This window comes from Sapajus apella, unplaced genomic scaffold (genome assembly GCF_009761245.1).
Source record: "Sapajus apella isolate SASKATOON/1434 unplaced genomic scaffold, GSC_monkey_1.0 scaffold136, whole genome shotgun sequence".
NCBI lineage: Eukaryota > Metazoa > Chordata > Mammalia > Primates > Cebidae > Sapajus > Sapajus apella.
The window spans coordinates 3,407,858-3,424,190 of NW_022437076.1; the positions used below are offsets into that span (position 1 = coordinate 3,407,858).

Genomic DNA, 16,333 nt, shown 5'->3' on the forward strand with positions numbered 1-16,333 from the left:
CATAGTGCCTGGCTTCTTAGGAAAAAAGGAAATTGGCAACCGAGATGATGAGTTGGCTCTAAAATAGCTACTGAATGTTCCAGAAACAAGTGGAAGGAGAATTCCTTTTGTGTCCAACGTGGGTTTCCTCGCAGCCTTTCACCTCCAGCCTCTCTGTTCCCGTACGGCCCCTCTCGCCTGCTGCCCCAGCCTGGGGCTGAGGCCCCTGTTCTCTCTGGGCCTTCTCAGTCTTATGTATGTTTCTTGGGAAATATACCTTGTCATAGAGCTCGGTCCTTGGCGAGGACTGAGTAGATATTAGTTTCTCTTCCTGAGAAACGGGAAGATGCGCGTGGAGTGAGGCAGTTTGTGTAAAAGTGCCCAGCATGGTGCTTGGTGTATGAGTGGTGCTCAGTGAATGAGAAACTCAATGTGAAGGGATGGAGCATAGGGCCTGCATGCAGTAGGTGCTTAATAAAGGAGCTAATGCATAGATAGGCACCTAGCCAGGACTCGATGGACAGGAGAGGGTTTGTGTGTGTGTGTGAGAAGCAGTCTCACTCTGTCACCCAGGCTGGAGTGCAGTGGCACAATCATAGCTCACCGCAGCCTTGGACTTCAGAATAGGTTTAATGTTTAAAATCATGCATGAACAGCCCATCACGGTTCCAGGGACGCACCAGGTGCTTGGTGGCCGAGATCACCCGCAGAGGCACCTGGCCCAGCTTGGGGTGTGGAGTTGTGGTTGGGATCCTCCTTCCATCCCACTTGCACCAAGCTAGGTGATCAGTGTTCTCATGATCTGCCACCTCCTCACTCTCATTCACCCTTTCAGGACCCACTGAGCACATCTCCTCCTCCAGGAAGCCCTCTCAGGTTGCTGTTGGGCCCTGTGATTTTGCCCTCCCCTCTGTCTCCAGAGCCATTAGGCATTTCATGCACAGCAGCCGATTGAGCACTTGCTACCGGCGGCTTTGTTAGTGTTCTCAGGCGGCTTCACCTGTGTTTATAGTGCTCCCAGATCAATGACAGGCTCTCCCAGGGCAAGACCCAGCCTCGCCTTTTAAATATTCTTCCCAAGCCCTGAGTCAGGGATCTGCATTTTGTAGGGGTCAGTAAGATGCCCACTAGCCTCTGCCTAACAACTTGGCCATCCTCCCCATTTTTCTTTTTCCTTTTGGTGACGTCTGAAGATTGAAAGAAGGCCAGGCGCAGTGGTTCACGCCTATAATCCCAGCACTTTAGGAGGCTGAGGCGGGCTGGTCAGGAGTTTAAGATCAGCCTGACCAACGTGCTGAAACCTCATCTCTACCAAAACACAAAAGTTAGCGGACGTAGTGGCATGTGCCTGTAATCCCAGCTACTTGAGAGGTTGAGGTGGGAGAATCACTCGAACCTGGGAGGCAGAGGTTGCAGTGAGCTGAGACCGCGCCACTGCACTGCAACCTGGGAAACAGAGTGAGACCCTGTCTCAAAAAAAAAAAAAAAAAGATTGAAAGAAGAACCCCCCTACTTTTCCCCAAATAGGAAAGCAACTCAGAAGATGCAGAAAGCACAGCGCGTGTTCATTGCGCTCTTGCCCTGGGCTGCCCAGCGTCACTGCTGTGCTTCTCTTCACATTTACCTTTCCAAAACAGCAACCACAAACTCTCCTTGCTTAGAATTCAGTTCTCCTGTGTGCAAATGAAAGCAAACCCACTCTGTCCCCAGAACATCTTTCGTGATGTTCCTCGCTGACTTATAACCACTGAACACTTTTTATTTAGCTCCAGAGGAAGAGACACATTGGAAACGACATTGTGGCCATCATCTTCCAAGAAGAAAACACACCGTTTGTCCCAGACATGATAGCCTCCAACTTCCTCCATGCCTACATTGTGGTGCAGGTTGAGGCCCCAGGCACAGAGACCCAATCCTACAAGGTAAGGGGAGAGCCGAGTTGGAGGAGGTGGTGGGCCCAGGGACCTCATCGTGTGTGGATTCCGTGATACCAGAGGACACTAGTCCCCAGCAGTCAGAGATTCTCTGTGAGTTCTCAGGTTTCTGGGATTCCAAGCTGGATTCTGGGTGGGGAGGACCTTCCGAGGCTGCCTGCTCCACCTTGTTGCCTCCAGGCTCCATGGCGTCTTACAGCTCCGGGTGTTGTATCTGGAATTTGATAATGTCATTTGCTAGATAGAGTAAGGCAGAGCTGAAACAAGGAAAGGAGAGTGTGGAAAGAACTAGCAGGAAAGGGCAGCGTTAGAAGGGTGGTAACAAAGGAAAGAAAGACAAAAATGCTTATGGTGAGGGTGGACAGGAGGGGCCTGGGAGACCACGGCCACTGGCTGAGCCCCTGGCCTGGCTGTTCTGGACAAGCGGTCGATCTCAATTTAAAGACCTCCAAGGAGGCAGATGTGCAGGCACCTGGGTCTAGACCTCCCAAGCAGTCACTGGTCTGTCAGATGGCTCGACACCCTCACCAGGCCGATGAGAGCGAGGCAGAGCAGCCCACTGCCCCTGCAGTCCCCACCTCCCCACTCCTTCAGGCTGGGTTGCTGACCGTCCCCTCCTCTGCTCCACAAGAAACAGTTTCGACCTCTTGGGTGACAGCCTCTTTGTATCATAGTGCTGTGGTGGGCACAGGACTCAAGGGAGATAGACCGAGGCAGGGTTTTCAAGGTGTGGGTGAGGCATCTGCGCCCCCCTTCAGATCTGTGCAAAATGCTGGATTTGTGCCCTTCCTTGGATTTCTGAAAAGAGAGGCTGTAGCTTGCATTCTGAAAGGGCTCCCTGCTCCGCAAAATATCAGGAACCATTGTTGTAAGGGAGAGGAAAGATGGGCCTGTGATTGCTGGTGGGAAACCATGAGGCCTGAGGATGTTTCCCTTAAAATGATTTCGGCCCACATTGATTCCCGGAGTTCATGATCCCACAGCATTTCAACTCAGGTCAGTGCAAAATTCACGCCAGCTTTTAAAACCAAATGTGAATCGTCGGAGAAAATAAAAAGAAGCTGGGCACGGTGACGTACACCTGTAACTCTAGTGCTTGGGAGGCAGAGGCAGGAGGATCGTTTGAGGCCAGAAGTTCAAGACCAGCCTGGACAACCTAGTGAGACCCTTTTTCTAAAAACAAAACACGCGGCAGAAACCAAATAGCAGCTCCCTCCGGTTGAGGCTGATTTCTTCATGCTCAGGCTTATGCTTCCCTGCCATTGAGCAATTTTAGCTGAAGTCGGAGGAGACCTGGTGTGGGCATTTCTTTTTTTTTTTTTTTTTTGAGATGGAGTCTCACTCTGTCACCCAGGCTGGAGTGCAGTGGTGCGGTCTCGGCAGTGAGCCGAGATTCAAGTGATTCTCCTGCCTCAGCCTCCCTAGTAGTTGGGATTACAGGCATGCGCCACCACACCCGGCTAATTTTTTTGTATTTTTAGTAGAGACAGGGTTTCGCCACATGGGCCAGGCTGGTCTCGAATTCCTGACCTCAATTGATCTGCTCATCTCAGCCTCCCAAACTGCTGGGATTACAGGTGTGAGCCACCACAGCCAGCCCATTTCTTGAAGGCTGTATGATCACTTGCTCTGAATGAAATAGGCATTCACTGCTTGATTCATGTGTTGGCGGAAGCACGTTGACTCAGTGCCTACTGTGTGCCAAGCACCATGCTGAAGTGGGGCTCGTAGAGGTAACAGAATCAGCCTCAGGGCCTTCCTGATGCCGGAGAAGGGACAGAAGAACCAGTGAGTGCAGGTCAGCCACTGGGCACCTCTGCTAGTCACCTGTTTCTTTTAATAGACAGTAGAAGAGGAGGAGCTACTGAGAAGGATCCTTGAAATGAAGCCATGTGATAGGAGTGCCCCAAACCCTCTGGCAGGATGAGGCCTCCTGCAGACATTTAGCGTTTGCTTCTCATTCCTAATAGGAAATGCGTCTCAGCTAACTGGCTTTTCCACTTTCCTGAGACCTTAGCCAAGTGGTGCACCCATACAGGGAAAGCTTGGAGATCCAAAAAAGCGCCACCCCACCTGCAGCTTTGCTGCTAGAAGGCTTTGCCCATTCTTCCTCTTCTTCTTCTTCTTTTTTTTTTTTCCAATATGGAGTCTTGCTCTGTCACCCAGACTGGAATACAGTGGCATGATCTTGGCTCACTGCAACCTCTCTGCCTCCTGAGTTCAAGCAATTCTCCTGCCTCAGCCTCCCAAGTAGCTGAGATTACAGGTGCCCGCCACCACACCTGGCTAATTTTTGTATTTTTAGTAGAGACAGGGTTTCACCATGTTGTTCAGGCTGGCCTTGAACTCCTGACCTCATGATCCACCCGCCTCAGTCTCCCAAAGTGCTGGGATTACAGGCATGAGCCACCGTGCCTGGCCTCAATTTTTGTATTTTTAGTAGAGACAGGGTTTCACTATGTTGTCCAGGTCAGTCTTGAGCTCCTGACCTCGTGATCTCCCCCCCATCAGTCTCCCAAAGTGCTGGGATTATAGGCATGAGCTATCGCACCCGCTGTCTTTACCCACTGTTCTAAGCCACAAAGCATAACATTGTCCTCAGAGGGGTGATGAGAAGCAGACAGGCAGGGCTCCTGGAAGGAGCAGGCTGTGGGACCTTGATCATGCACCACCGGCCAGGCAGACACTGAGGCTGGAAGGCAAGATGTGTGAATGGGGCCAGGGAGGGGTACCAGCCCTCCAAGGTACTCCCCAAAGCGCTGTCCATGCACACTCTCAGCAGCACCCCAGGTGATTAATAGACTGTGAGGAGGACCTGGTTAGATCCCCAGGGGGCCTGAGTGAAAGAGAACCTCAGCTGAGCCCTGTAGGCTCAGGGGCTAGGGCAGAGAAGGCTGAGATTTCCTCAGTGACCAAGCACACCCCAGGAGGTCTCCACTGGGGAGGGTGAGCAGAAGAAAGAAGAGTCAGGGAGGGCTGGGGCTGGGTATGTGCAGGAGGGCTCCTTTCTGTCCCCGGAGGGGCTGGGCAGTCTTGGGTTCTGGTCCTGGCCCTGCCTCTGCTGTGTGACCTCGTGGCAGTTCCTTCCCTCTCTGGGCCTCTGTTTTTGTCTGTGTGAAATGAGGAAGTTGGAGTAGACAACCTGTAGCTTCCCGCCCTGACATCCTGCGGGAGGGAGGAGGGGTGGTTGAGAGTGTGTGTGGTGGGCTGCCAGGTGGCTTGGGGGTACTCTGTACATTTCAGGAGCCCTTTACTGGGTGCAGGTCAGCAGGGGAAGTCAAAAGGGCACTGGGTGACAGTGGTAACCCCTCACCAGCTGCTTGCTCAGGCCAGGCACAGTGCTGGGTCCTTAGACACACAGTGTCGAATCCTGACAAGCTGCTGGTGAGACAGGACCCCTCGTTATCGGGAGGAAACAGAAGCTGAGAGCTGAACTCACTTAAGGCCTGAGGCCGCAGAGGCAGGGGCCATGGGACTGAGGTTCCTGTCTGGGTCTGCCTGTAGTCTTGGCCATTGAGCCATCAGAGTAGGCAGGAAGTTGGCTCCATGGACTCAGGCATGTAAGAAGCATCACACTGGATTATTTTTCAGAAATGAGCTTGTGAGATTGGAAGGAAAGTCCAGCTCAGTCATCACTAGGACTGCCCCCTTGCCCTCCCCGACCCTGTCCTGCCTCCCACTCCTGAAGTCCTCAAAGGTGTCAGGAGTCTCACGCCAGGGAGGGCCCTGTCTCTGTAGCCCTCCCCATTCCCGTCATGACTGGTCTGCTGCTTGGACAGGGCCCTGTGCACCACCACGGCTCCCAGGCCACCCTTGGGCCTGGGGCCTTTGTCAAGTTTTCAGCTTTCTGAGGTCCCCAGTGCATCCTCATGACTCACACCAAGCTCCTTCCTCCTTCCAGCTGTGAGGGCCCTTCCCCAGAGTCCCCTGCATCTGCCTCCCTCCCTCCAAGCCCTCTCCGGAGGCCCACGCTGAATTTAGAAGCAGGAAGGTGGGGTTGTGTTCAGGCAACTTCTGCTTTCAGCTGAGTGACCCAGATGTCCCAAGAGAGGGGAACAACGAAGGCTGGGCTGCCTGGTTGGAATTGGGGTCAGGAGAGGCACATAGTGAGGGTGGGAGGAGAATGCACGTCCCAAGGAAGGACCCTCTCCCCTGCAAGGCCCGCGGGGCTGCTGCTGTGGGACTGTCTGGCTGGAGCGTGCGCCTGAAGCCACTTAGCAGTCAGCACAGACCACTCTGATGCAGGCTGGAGAAGAAAGGGGGAGGAGGGGTGGGAAGGGAGAGCTGGGCCTGCCCCATGGCCTCCGTCCCAGGCGACTGCAGTCTGCAGCCTCCCCACACCCCCAGCCCTGATTCTGGCTCCAGGAGTGAGTTCTTGACTCGGGCGGCCGGTGCCTGGTGGATGGTCGGAGGGAACCAGACAGCCTCGAGCTCAGGAAGAGGAAGCCCGTATTGACCAGCGCTCTCCCGCTCCATCTCCCCTCCAGACTCTGGCAGGGCCTTTCCTTGGCTTGGTGCCCAGCTGCCTGCTCGCCTTGCCTGGCAGACTCTGCATCTGCCCCACTTCACAGGCCTGGGAGGCTGGCAGCATGCCAGGGCCGGGCTCACATCAGCAGCCGCTCAGGGAAGGGAGGGCAGTCTCCTGAGAGCCCCACAGCCTCATGGGCTGAGGACAGGTGAAATCAGGGCACGTCCGTGCAGAGGGAAGGTGGAGGCTGGGGCCCGTCCCACACCTGGGAGATCCCCATGCGGAGAACCTGGATGCCGTCACTCCAACGTTCAGGCTCGCTCAGGCTGCCAGAGGTGGGAACTCCACCTTCAATTCCTAGCCTGGGCTGCAGACTGGCTGACGCTGTGCGTACGGCCATGGCTCCCAAACATGGGTCCATGGGCTGCACGAGAGTTTCTAGGGGCCTGCACCTTCAATTCAGCAGGGTTAGGACGAAGCCCACAAACCCAGTATTTATTGTTTGAACACTTGAAGCAATTCTGCAGCTATTCTGATTCATGGCTGAGTATAGGAGTCAGGCTTGGGAAGAGAACCCCAGAGCCAGGTGGGGAGAGGCCTGATGCTCCGTTCCTCTTGTGGCTAATCACCTGTGTGACACGGAGACCTCTGTGTGTCTCTGGGTGTCTGTTTCCTCATCACGGAGCAGCAGTTCCCCTTGTGCCTTCTCGGTAGGATTGGCACGGCGGTGGAACGAGGCCATGAGATAGCATCTTGTGGGCACCTGTGCTGCATTGTAACTAGGCTCCCAGCCCTGTCCAGTGTTCTGGCCAAACCTGTTTCTGGCCTCTAGGAATGCAGAGGAGAGGCTGTGAGTGGCTTCGCCCCGTCTGGCCCCCTTCTAGGAACAGTGGCTGGGGCCTGAGCCGGAGTTGCTCACAGGAGAATTTCCTTTGTACTCGGGGAGGGGGAGGAGGAGGTGAGTGGCTTTGCTGTGAGAAGTGTGGCTCCCTGGGGCCAGCGCTCACCTCCTCCCTCCAGGTCATGCCGTGACTCTGTTTCATTCAGGTCTCTGTCACTGCACGGGAAGATGTGCCCACCTTTGGCCCACCTCTGCCGAGCCCCCCTGTTTTCCAGAAGGTAGGATGCTCTTCCTTCTGCTCCATTCACATCTGCGACACCAGGTCCCAGGGCTTGAGTGGCAGGTTGGGATGGGGCCGAGGTCAGGTTGGAAACAGGGAGATCCTTTTGCAGGTTTGGGAGGACCCTCCTTTCTTGGGGTCTCTCCCCACCTCTTTGACGCTGCCATTCTGGCCCAGCATAGGACCACTGGTTGGGTTATTTGACACTGAGGTTGCCTTTCTGCTAAAAGAAGGGTTTTTATGTCAAGCCCTGGTCACAGGAGCCTTGGGCAGGAATGATCTCCAGTCACAGGGGTGCCACTGAGGCTTCCCAGGACCACGGACACGGGTTTCCATGTTGGCATATTAGCAAGTGGGCTTGTCCTGGGCTAGAAATGACCGGCTGCCAGAAGGGACCTTTCGGGGCTCTTCCCATGCCCCTGGCTCTGCCTGCCTGTCCCTGTGGCTGAAGGTCTTCAGCAGCCGAGAGTGGGAGACCTGAGGGCCGTCTTGTCTGTTCCAGGGCCCAGAGTTCAGGGAGTTTCTGCTCACCAAGCTCACCAATGCCGAGAATGCCTGCTGCAAGTCGGACAAGTTTGCAAAGCTGGAGGTGAGACTGCGGGCTCCAGAAGGTCTCCTCCCGCCCGCTGGGCCTCCTGTTAGCCTCATCCGGGGATCCCCCATCCTCTTTTTGAGACGGAGTCTTGCTCTGTCGCCAGGCTGGAGTGCAGTGGCGTGATCTCAGCTTACTGCAACCTCCGCCTCCTGGGTTCCAGCCATTCTTTGCCTCAGCCTCCTGAGTAGCTGGGATTATAGGTGTGCGCCATCACGCCTGGCTAATTTTTGTAGGTTTTTGTTTTTGAGATGGAGTCTCGCTTTGTTGCCCAGCCTAGAGTGCGGTGGTGTGGCTCACTGCAATCTCCGCCTCCTGGGTTCAAGCAATTCTCTTGCCTCAGCCTTTAGACTGGCTGGGACTACAGGTGCATGCCGCCATGCCCGGCTAATTTTTTGTATTTTTAGTAGAGATGTTTTAGTAGGATTTTACCATGTTGCCCAGGCTGGTTGTGAACTCCTGAGCTCAGGCAGTCCACCTGCCTCAGCTTCCCAAAGTGCTGGGATCACAGGCGTGAGCCACCATGCCCAGCCTGATTTTTGTATTGTTAGTAGAGATGGGGCTTCTCTATGTTGGCCCGGCTGGTCTTGAATTCCTGATCTCAGGTGACCTGCCTGCCTCAGCCTCCCAAAGTGCTGGGATTATAGGTGTGAGCCACTGTGCCCAGCCAATTAGTCATTTTTAAAGCTCCTACTATATGTCAGGCCCTGTCCTATTCCCTAGGATATGGGGATGAGTGAGACAGCTTCTGTCCCTGTAGAGCGCACAGGATGGTGGGAGGGGTCATTACTAATAGACAGTTATAGTACACTGTGCCAGTGCTAGGCTGGGATGGAGGTCAGCATAGCTCAAATAGTGACTGCTTCTGCCTGTGGGGGGTTGAGGGTGTGTTCAGGGAAGGCTTCTTGGAGGAGGGGGCCCATGAGCAGCTGAATCTTGATATTGGATGAACCTTCTGCCTGGAGGAAAGACTGGGGAAGGGAGGGCTGACCTGGCATGGGAAACAGCATGAGAAAAGGCCAAGAAAAACCAGAGACTGACTTCCTGAGGGAGCTCCTGAGGGTTTGCTGTGGCCTAAGGACTCACAGGGGCTGGCATGGTGGGAGACGCAGCCGGAGATGTTGGTTGGATCAGATCCAGAAGGGCTTAGAGCTGGAGGGGGTCGGCTGCTAGCAAAGTGCTTAGGCAGGAGAGTGAGGGTTCGACGTCTATGCCAGAGGGGTCGTCTGTCACTGAGAGTGATGGTGGTGACAGGGCAAGAGGGGCAGGAAGGCGGCCAGTTAGAAGGCATTTACCAGGAACCCAGGAGAGATGACAGAGGCTTCTGTCGTATGGGAGGAAATGGTTCCGGTCGGGATTGGGAAGACTTGGTGGACTCCTGGCTGTAAGCGCTGGGGGAGGTTGTAGGGTGACTCTTAGGCCTTCGGCCTGGCCTCTTTGATGACACGGTGGCCGAGTCGTGCCTGTGAAGGCCGGTTGCTGAAAGGGCCAGTCCTCGTCTGTGTGAATGGCAGCCCCTGGCTTCCACGTGCGTGGTTCGTCCAGACGGAGAGGAGCAGTGGGCAGTTGGGTGCGTGGATGTGGAGCTGGGGCAGAGGCCGAGCTGGGACTCACTCTTCCTTCTGCTCCTCTGCTGCCGAGGTGGAGCTGTGGCGGTGGTGGGAAGACCTGGGGAGAGGGCCACGGGGAGTGGAGCTGTGGCGGTGGTGGGAAGACCTGGGGAGAGGGCCACGGGGAGTCGAGCGGGGGCCGGGCTCGTAGCCTTCTTCTCAGCTATAGCGTTTGTGAGCATGAAGCCAGCCCAGCTGTAGGTCCACGCCGTGGCTGGGCTGGGTGGAATGCCAGTCCCTAGGCCAGGTGTCTGGAGCTCACGAGGAGAGGGCACATTTCGGCTCTCAGAGCCCGCTTCCCCGTCCCCACCCTCTTCCCTTCTAGGACCGGACCAGGGCTGCCCTCCTGGACAACCTTCACGATGAGCTCCACGGCCACACGCAGGCCATGCTGGGACTGGGCCCAGAGGAGGACAAGTTTGAGAATGGAGGCCACGGGGGATTCCTGGAGTCTTTTAAGGTACGGGCATAAGAGTGACTGACGGTGGCTGTGGCGGGGGTGTGGGGGCAAAGAAAGGAAATGGTCCAAGGTCCACGGGATGCCGACCCCAGAGCCCAAGGGCCAGCTAGAGGGGTGACCGGAAATGCAGGGGATCCCAGGTGTTTGCGAAGGGCGGGGCCATCAGGAAGTGTGTGAGTCTGGAACAGCCAACAGCGTCTTCAGCACCTTCTCCATCCTCCCTTCATCTGGGTCATCTCCTCCAGGCCCAGGAGTCTGATCGGCTGGGACAGGTAGAGAGGAGCCAGGGCCACCTCCTGGGTCGGGGAGCCCAGGGCAGAGCGGCAGGGGCAAGGAGCACAGGCCTTAGGGCTCTTCTGGAGCTGGTGAGTGCCGCAGACTCTTCCCAGCTAGCTGGCTGAGCACTGGAAGACCTGGCGGGGCAGAGGGCATAGAACTATAGGCAGGTCCCTGTGGACTTTGCCAGAGGAAAACTCTAGAACCAGCTGCTAGAGGAAGCAGTGAGCTCCCTGTCCCTGGAGGTATTCAAGTGGCGCTCCGCCAGCCCCCGGGCTGGCATGGGGTAGAGAAGGTTTTTCATCTTGTGCTTGCTGAACGTTTGCTGGTCCACATGGCACTTAGATCCAGCATGTGGTTTAAGCCTGGCCATAGCTTGTGCGGGTGGCAGAACGGGTCTTGTTATTTTCACTAACACACGTGGGCAGGGTGAGAGACACCACAGGACTGGCCAGGTCCTCACGGTGACGCAGAGGGAGAGCCTCCTTTCCAATGCAGGCCTTCTGAGTCTTCGATCAGTGTTCTGCTGGACGGCTTGTTAGAGGGTGATTTGGAAAGCTCCCATTGGGGGCCTCATGTGCAGGCGAGGGCTGCACCCACCTAGATTAAAATCCCAGCTCTGTGGGGTCCTGGCTGCTGTCTTTAAAGGCTCTTAAGGTTCATCTTTCTTGTCAACAGCATAAGGATAAGAAGCGGGACCCTGTCATAGAGCCAGCGTGAGTTCAGGGTCTGATGCCTGCAAAGGTCCATATTGCCTGAAATGCAGTCAGGCTCAGAAGTGTGGGCTGTCATTATGCGTGTAAAGTGAACGCCTCACACCCATTATCCCACCTGAAGACTCACAGCTGCCCTCCGTGCCATGAGGAAGGCTGTTATTTTGGGTATAATGACTTTGGTGTAATAATTCATACTCAGTTTTAATAATTACGGGCATAGTATTCCATGTGAGGAAAGCAAGCCTCAAAGACACAGAATAACTGTCCGGTCACGGAGCAGGTGGAGTTGAATCCAGGTCTGCCGGATTCCAAAGCCTGTGCTTTCAGTGGCTGTGTGTTGCCACCCCCCACCTCTGACTCCGTTAAGACTCCACCCATGCTAGCCTGGGCCTGGGCAGGCCTGGGTCAGGCCCCGCAGAGAGCAGGGCACAGCTCCTCTGGCCCTAGTTGGGGCCAGCTGCCGATTCCTCTTGTGGGTGGGAAAAGGAGCCAAGCTGCTTGTCCAGGCTGGTGGGAGATTCCTGGGGCACCTGTTTTAGTGGTGATGGGCAGAGGGAGTTGGGGGCAATAGGGGAAATTGGGAGATCAAGACAGAGGAGGGCCGAGGAAGAAGAGGAACAGGGGAACACTGCGGGGGCCCGGTGGGACAGCCCAGCGAGAGAGGGTGAATGTGAGATGCGGTAAATGGGAAAACCGGCTTGGGTCTGGGGAAGGCAGGAAGGGGCCAGTCAGGCCTTTCACAGACTCTTGACTCTCCCTTCCGGAGTCCACCGCGCTCCGTGGCCTGCGTATCAAAACGTTCCGCATCCCTCAGGAAACGTAATTGATGTAGAACTGTCAGAGATGAGCGGCAGTTGGCGAGCCAACACGATGTTGTATTTTGTAGACATTTAATGAGGTGCTTGCTTTGAGGTTTTCAGGTTTCTTTCAGTATTTTGGGGTTAACAATTGGTTTTTCAGGTTTCAAGTATTTCTGTATCCTGCATCTGCTCGCGGGCCGTGGACACTCTGCCCATGGCGCCCCGTGGAGAAGGCGGTCCAGCACCTAAACACGGGTGGCAGGTTTAAGGAGTGTGGCCTGAGGCTGGTCTGTCCAGTCCCCGCCTCTGGAGGAGTCGCACTTGATCTGTGTTTGACTCCAGGGGTTCTGACGTGTTCCTAGTGGGGTTTACAAGAGAGGAGATGCTCTAAGACTTCATCACGGCTCATCTTTGATCCAGTGATCCAGGGAATCCTTTTCAACCCTAAATCTCTGCAATGGTAGGTTGAAGACGGACCTGCTTCTGCATTCTGCTTTCACACCTACCTGAGGTAGCACCGTGGGGCAGAGGAGGGACTGTCACAGTCACACAGAGTCAGCTCGGAGTCCCGATGGTTGTGATCAGATTTTTTTTTTTTTTTTTTTTTTTTTTGATGACAGGGTCTCGTTCTGTTGCCCAGGCTGGAGTGCAGTGGCATGATCTTGGCTCACTGCAGCCTCCACCTCCCAGGTTCAAGCAATTCTCCTACCTCAGCCTCCTGAGTAGCTGGGATTACAGGTGCCCTCAACCATGCCTGGCTAATTTTTGCATTTTTAATAGAGACAGGGTTTTACCATGTTGGCCAGGCTGGTCTTGAACGCCTGACCTCATGTGATCTGGCCGCCTGGGCCTCCCAAAGTGCTGGGATTATAGGCATGAGCCACCGGCCCAGCCATTTGTGGCCAGCTTTTTTCCCTCCCAGCTGGGGAACACGAGCTCCTGTTCCCTGTCCCTTTCATCAGTACCCCACATCTCCCAAGTGTGGAGGCCTGAGCTGGGGGTGGGGCATGCCCAGCCACATGGAGGCCTGGGGCCTGGGGTAGATTCTGATTTTAGGCCCTGCCTGTGGCCAGGCCCACGTGTCCGGCCCCACTCAGGAAACCATCTCTAGTTTTGGCATTTTTTCCTGGGCACCTTGGGTGGTGCTGCTGTATCAGCAGGACACTGCTTGTGGAGTTCACCCACACCTTCCTGGGATCCTTCTTGAAAGTAGTGATACCTGAAATGATTCCAGAAAGAAAATTGGATGCTTTTATCTCCTCCTGACAAAGTTCTTTTTCTTAAAAAATTTTTTTGAGATAGAGTTTCGCTTTTGTCACCCAGGCCTAGGCTGGAGTGCAGTGGCACGATCTCAGCTCACCGCAACCTCTGCCTCATGGGCTCAAGCGGTTCTCCTGCCTCAGCCTCCCAAGTAGCTGGGATTACAGGTGCCCACCACCATGCCCAGCTAATTTTTGTGCTTTTAGTAGAGATGGGGTTTCATGATGTTGGCCAGGCTGGTCTCAAACTCGTAACTTCAGGGATCTGCCCACCTTGGCCTCCCAAAGTGTTGGGATTACAGGCGTGAGCCACCGTGCCCAGCCTCCTTCCTGTCAAAGTTCTCATCTCCCAGGCCGATGGGAATGTAACTGGGAATCCCTAGGGCTGAAAGCCATCTCAGCCATCCATCCTTGCCTCTTGTGGGGCTGTTCTTCCCCCACTTCAGCGCTGACCCTTGGTCTTTCTCCCAAGAAGCAGAGCCACCGTTGCCCTGTGCTGTGCCACCTGGCACCTCACACCCCTTAGAGCGGCTCCTCACAGCTCCCTTTCGTTCTCCTGGCTGCAATGGAAGTTTTTCTCCCAGGAGACACTCAGCAGTTGGCTTTTGGACATCTAGACCTACTTTTTAAACTGAGCTGCTTGGAGATATTGTCAGCAATCTGCTAGTCCTGCAAACACTTCTAAAGTTTGCATTTTCACTTAGACCTGAAAAAAAAGTCCAGTTATAAAGAGTAGATGTTTGCAGTGATCACTCCAATGAAAAGCTATTCCTGTGGGATAAACACGTAGGGCCTGACGTCGGCACTGCAGGTGCCGTCTGGGGGACCCCTGGGGTGGGCGGTCTGTAAGCACATTCTCGGGAGTCCGGCGAGAACATTTTTCACGATAAAGGAGCTGTACATGGTTCACCTGTGAAAGATGTTGATCTCTAGACTGTTCTCAAATGCCATTCTCAGTCGCCGCCAGCTGTCGATGAGGATTCTATTGGTCTGTAATGCAGTGGAAAGTGACAGTGCCTGCTGTACCAACATGGCATGGCATAGAGCACATGCGTGCCACGTCGTGAGAAACGCTGAGCTCCCCCAGTCCTCCGCTGACCTCCTCATGCAGAGTGGGAGCAGAGGACCAGGGAGGAGAGGGCTGCCGGGCTGGCTGTGACGGAGCCGGGGCCTTGGCAAGCAGGGAGCTGCTGGGTTCATTTCTCCCAGCCTTTAGTGACTGTGATAGTTGATGCATTGGTCTGACCTGACCCCTAGTGGCAGGAGAGGCTGCAGCGATCCCTGGCTGTCTTTGGCCCCACTGTACCTGCAGGGAGGCGTCTGTAGTCAGGTCTCCCTAGCAGTGCCAGTGATGGTGGGTGGAGCCCAGCAAGGCCCCCTGCAGAATCCTTGGTCTTTGGCATCTTTGCCCCTCCCTTTCCTCCTGACAGGGAGTTGCGATGTCAGGGTGGCCCCCTGTTTTGGGAGTCCACAAGAGCACCCAGGCCTTGCGCTTGGCCCCACTCCACTCCTGGGTTGGAGCCATGGTCTCCTGGAGCAGAGTTGGCCTCTGTCCTGCATTTGCCACCCTGGAGGGACAGAGTGCTGACTCCTCACACTTACCCAGCCCGTTGTCTCCTCATTATCTCGCCGACTCCGGCGGCTGCACCAGGGCTATTTGAGGAGCCAGTGTCCTCCCTGACGCCAGCCTCTGAGATTTTCATTTTTTGGTGGGGGCCTTGAAAATTCTTGAGTTCTTTTTTTTTTTTCTGGGGAGATAGAGTTTCACTCTTGTCTCCCAGGCTGGAGTGCAATGGCACGATCTTGGCTCACTGCAACCTCTGCCTCCTGGGTTCAAGTGATTTTCCTGCCTCAGCCTCCTGAGTAGCTGGGATTACAGCCATGCACTACCATGCCCAGCTAATTTTGTATTTTTCGTAGAGACAGGGTTTCTCCATGTTGGCCAGGCTGGTCTCGAACTCCTGACCTGAGGTGATCTGCCTGTCTTGGCCTCCCAAAGTGCTGAGATTATAGGTGTGAGCCACCGTGCCTGGCTACCTCTGAGATTTTTTTTTTTTTTTTTTTTTTTTGTGGGGGCTTTGAAAATTCTTGGTTTCTAGTTATCCTTAGGTCATCCACCAGTTGAATTGTGTTTTCAATCTGGACCATTTTTGAGTATATAGGGACCCTTTGATCTGAGCCCAGGGTCCTGGGTTTGGATCCTGGGTCCATCTCTTAACTGCTATGTGGCCTTTCAAAAGCTTTTCTGTCCAATGCCTGTCCTCTCTGCATCTCAGAGTTGTAGAAATTCAAAAGAGCATGTATGCGAAGCTTACTAGCCCAGATACTATTCCACAGGAGTGATTCTATCCCACATGGATTCCTTTCTGGGAAAGAGACAGGGAGGAACACAATCACGTGTTGCCCGGCGACGGGAATACGTTCTGAGAAGTGCGTCCTTGGCGTTTGGTCATCATGTGAACAGCAGGGTGTACGCAGACCTGGATGGTCCAGCCTGCTACACACACTGGAGAGAGCCGGTGGTCGCCGGGCTACTGCTCTGTGCCATAGGTTCCCGTGTGAATATTGTAGGCATTTGTAACACAAAGACAGGCGTTTGTGTATCTGGACTTCTAAATACAGAAAAGTGGTACAGTAAAAACACAGTGCTAGAATCTGAATAGGAACAGTGTCGTATGTGTGGTCTGCTGTTGACTGCAGTGTCATGGTGTGGCATCTGGCTGTGTATCAGAAGGTCCGTGATTAGTTTGAAATGTCATTGATGATGGTGGTGGCAACACACAAGGGCACCAAGAGAATGTAAAGATGCTGAGTTTTTTTTTTTTTAAAGATAGATTCTCATTCTGTCGCCTAGGCTGGAGTGCAGTGGTGAAACCTGGGCTCACCACAACCTTCGCCTCCCGGGTTCAAGCAATTCTCCTGCCGCAGCTTCCCGAGTAGCTGGGACTACAGGCATATACCACTATGCCCAGCTAATTTTTATATTTTTTAGTAGAGATGGGGTTTTACCATGTTGGCCAGGCTGGTCTCAAACCCCTGACCTCAGGTGATCCACCTGCCTCGGCCTCCCAAAGTGCTGGGATTACAGGTGTGAGCCACCGCGCCCGGCTAATGGGCG

At 54.6% G+C, this 16,333-nt stretch overlaps 1 protein-coding gene across 1 annotated transcript in view; it reads left to right on the forward strand.

Moving 5' to 3' along the window:
- The window catches only part of RAP1GAP2 (RAP1 GTPase activating protein 2), a 258,374-nt gene that overhangs the window by 219,278 nt on the left and 22,763 nt on the right, over window positions 1-16,333 (forward strand). Inside the window, exons 12-16 of the mRNA XM_032263517.1 lie at window positions 135-234; window positions 1,746-1,901; window positions 7,429-7,500; window positions 8,005-8,091; window positions 10,030-10,164. Coding sequence (XP_032119408.1) covers window positions 135-234; window positions 1,746-1,901; window positions 7,429-7,500; window positions 8,005-8,091; window positions 10,030-10,164 — 550 coding nt within the window. The remainder of the gene's footprint in view (window positions 1-134; window positions 235-1,745; window positions 1,902-7,428; window positions 7,501-8,004; window positions 8,092-10,029; window positions 10,165-16,333) is intronic.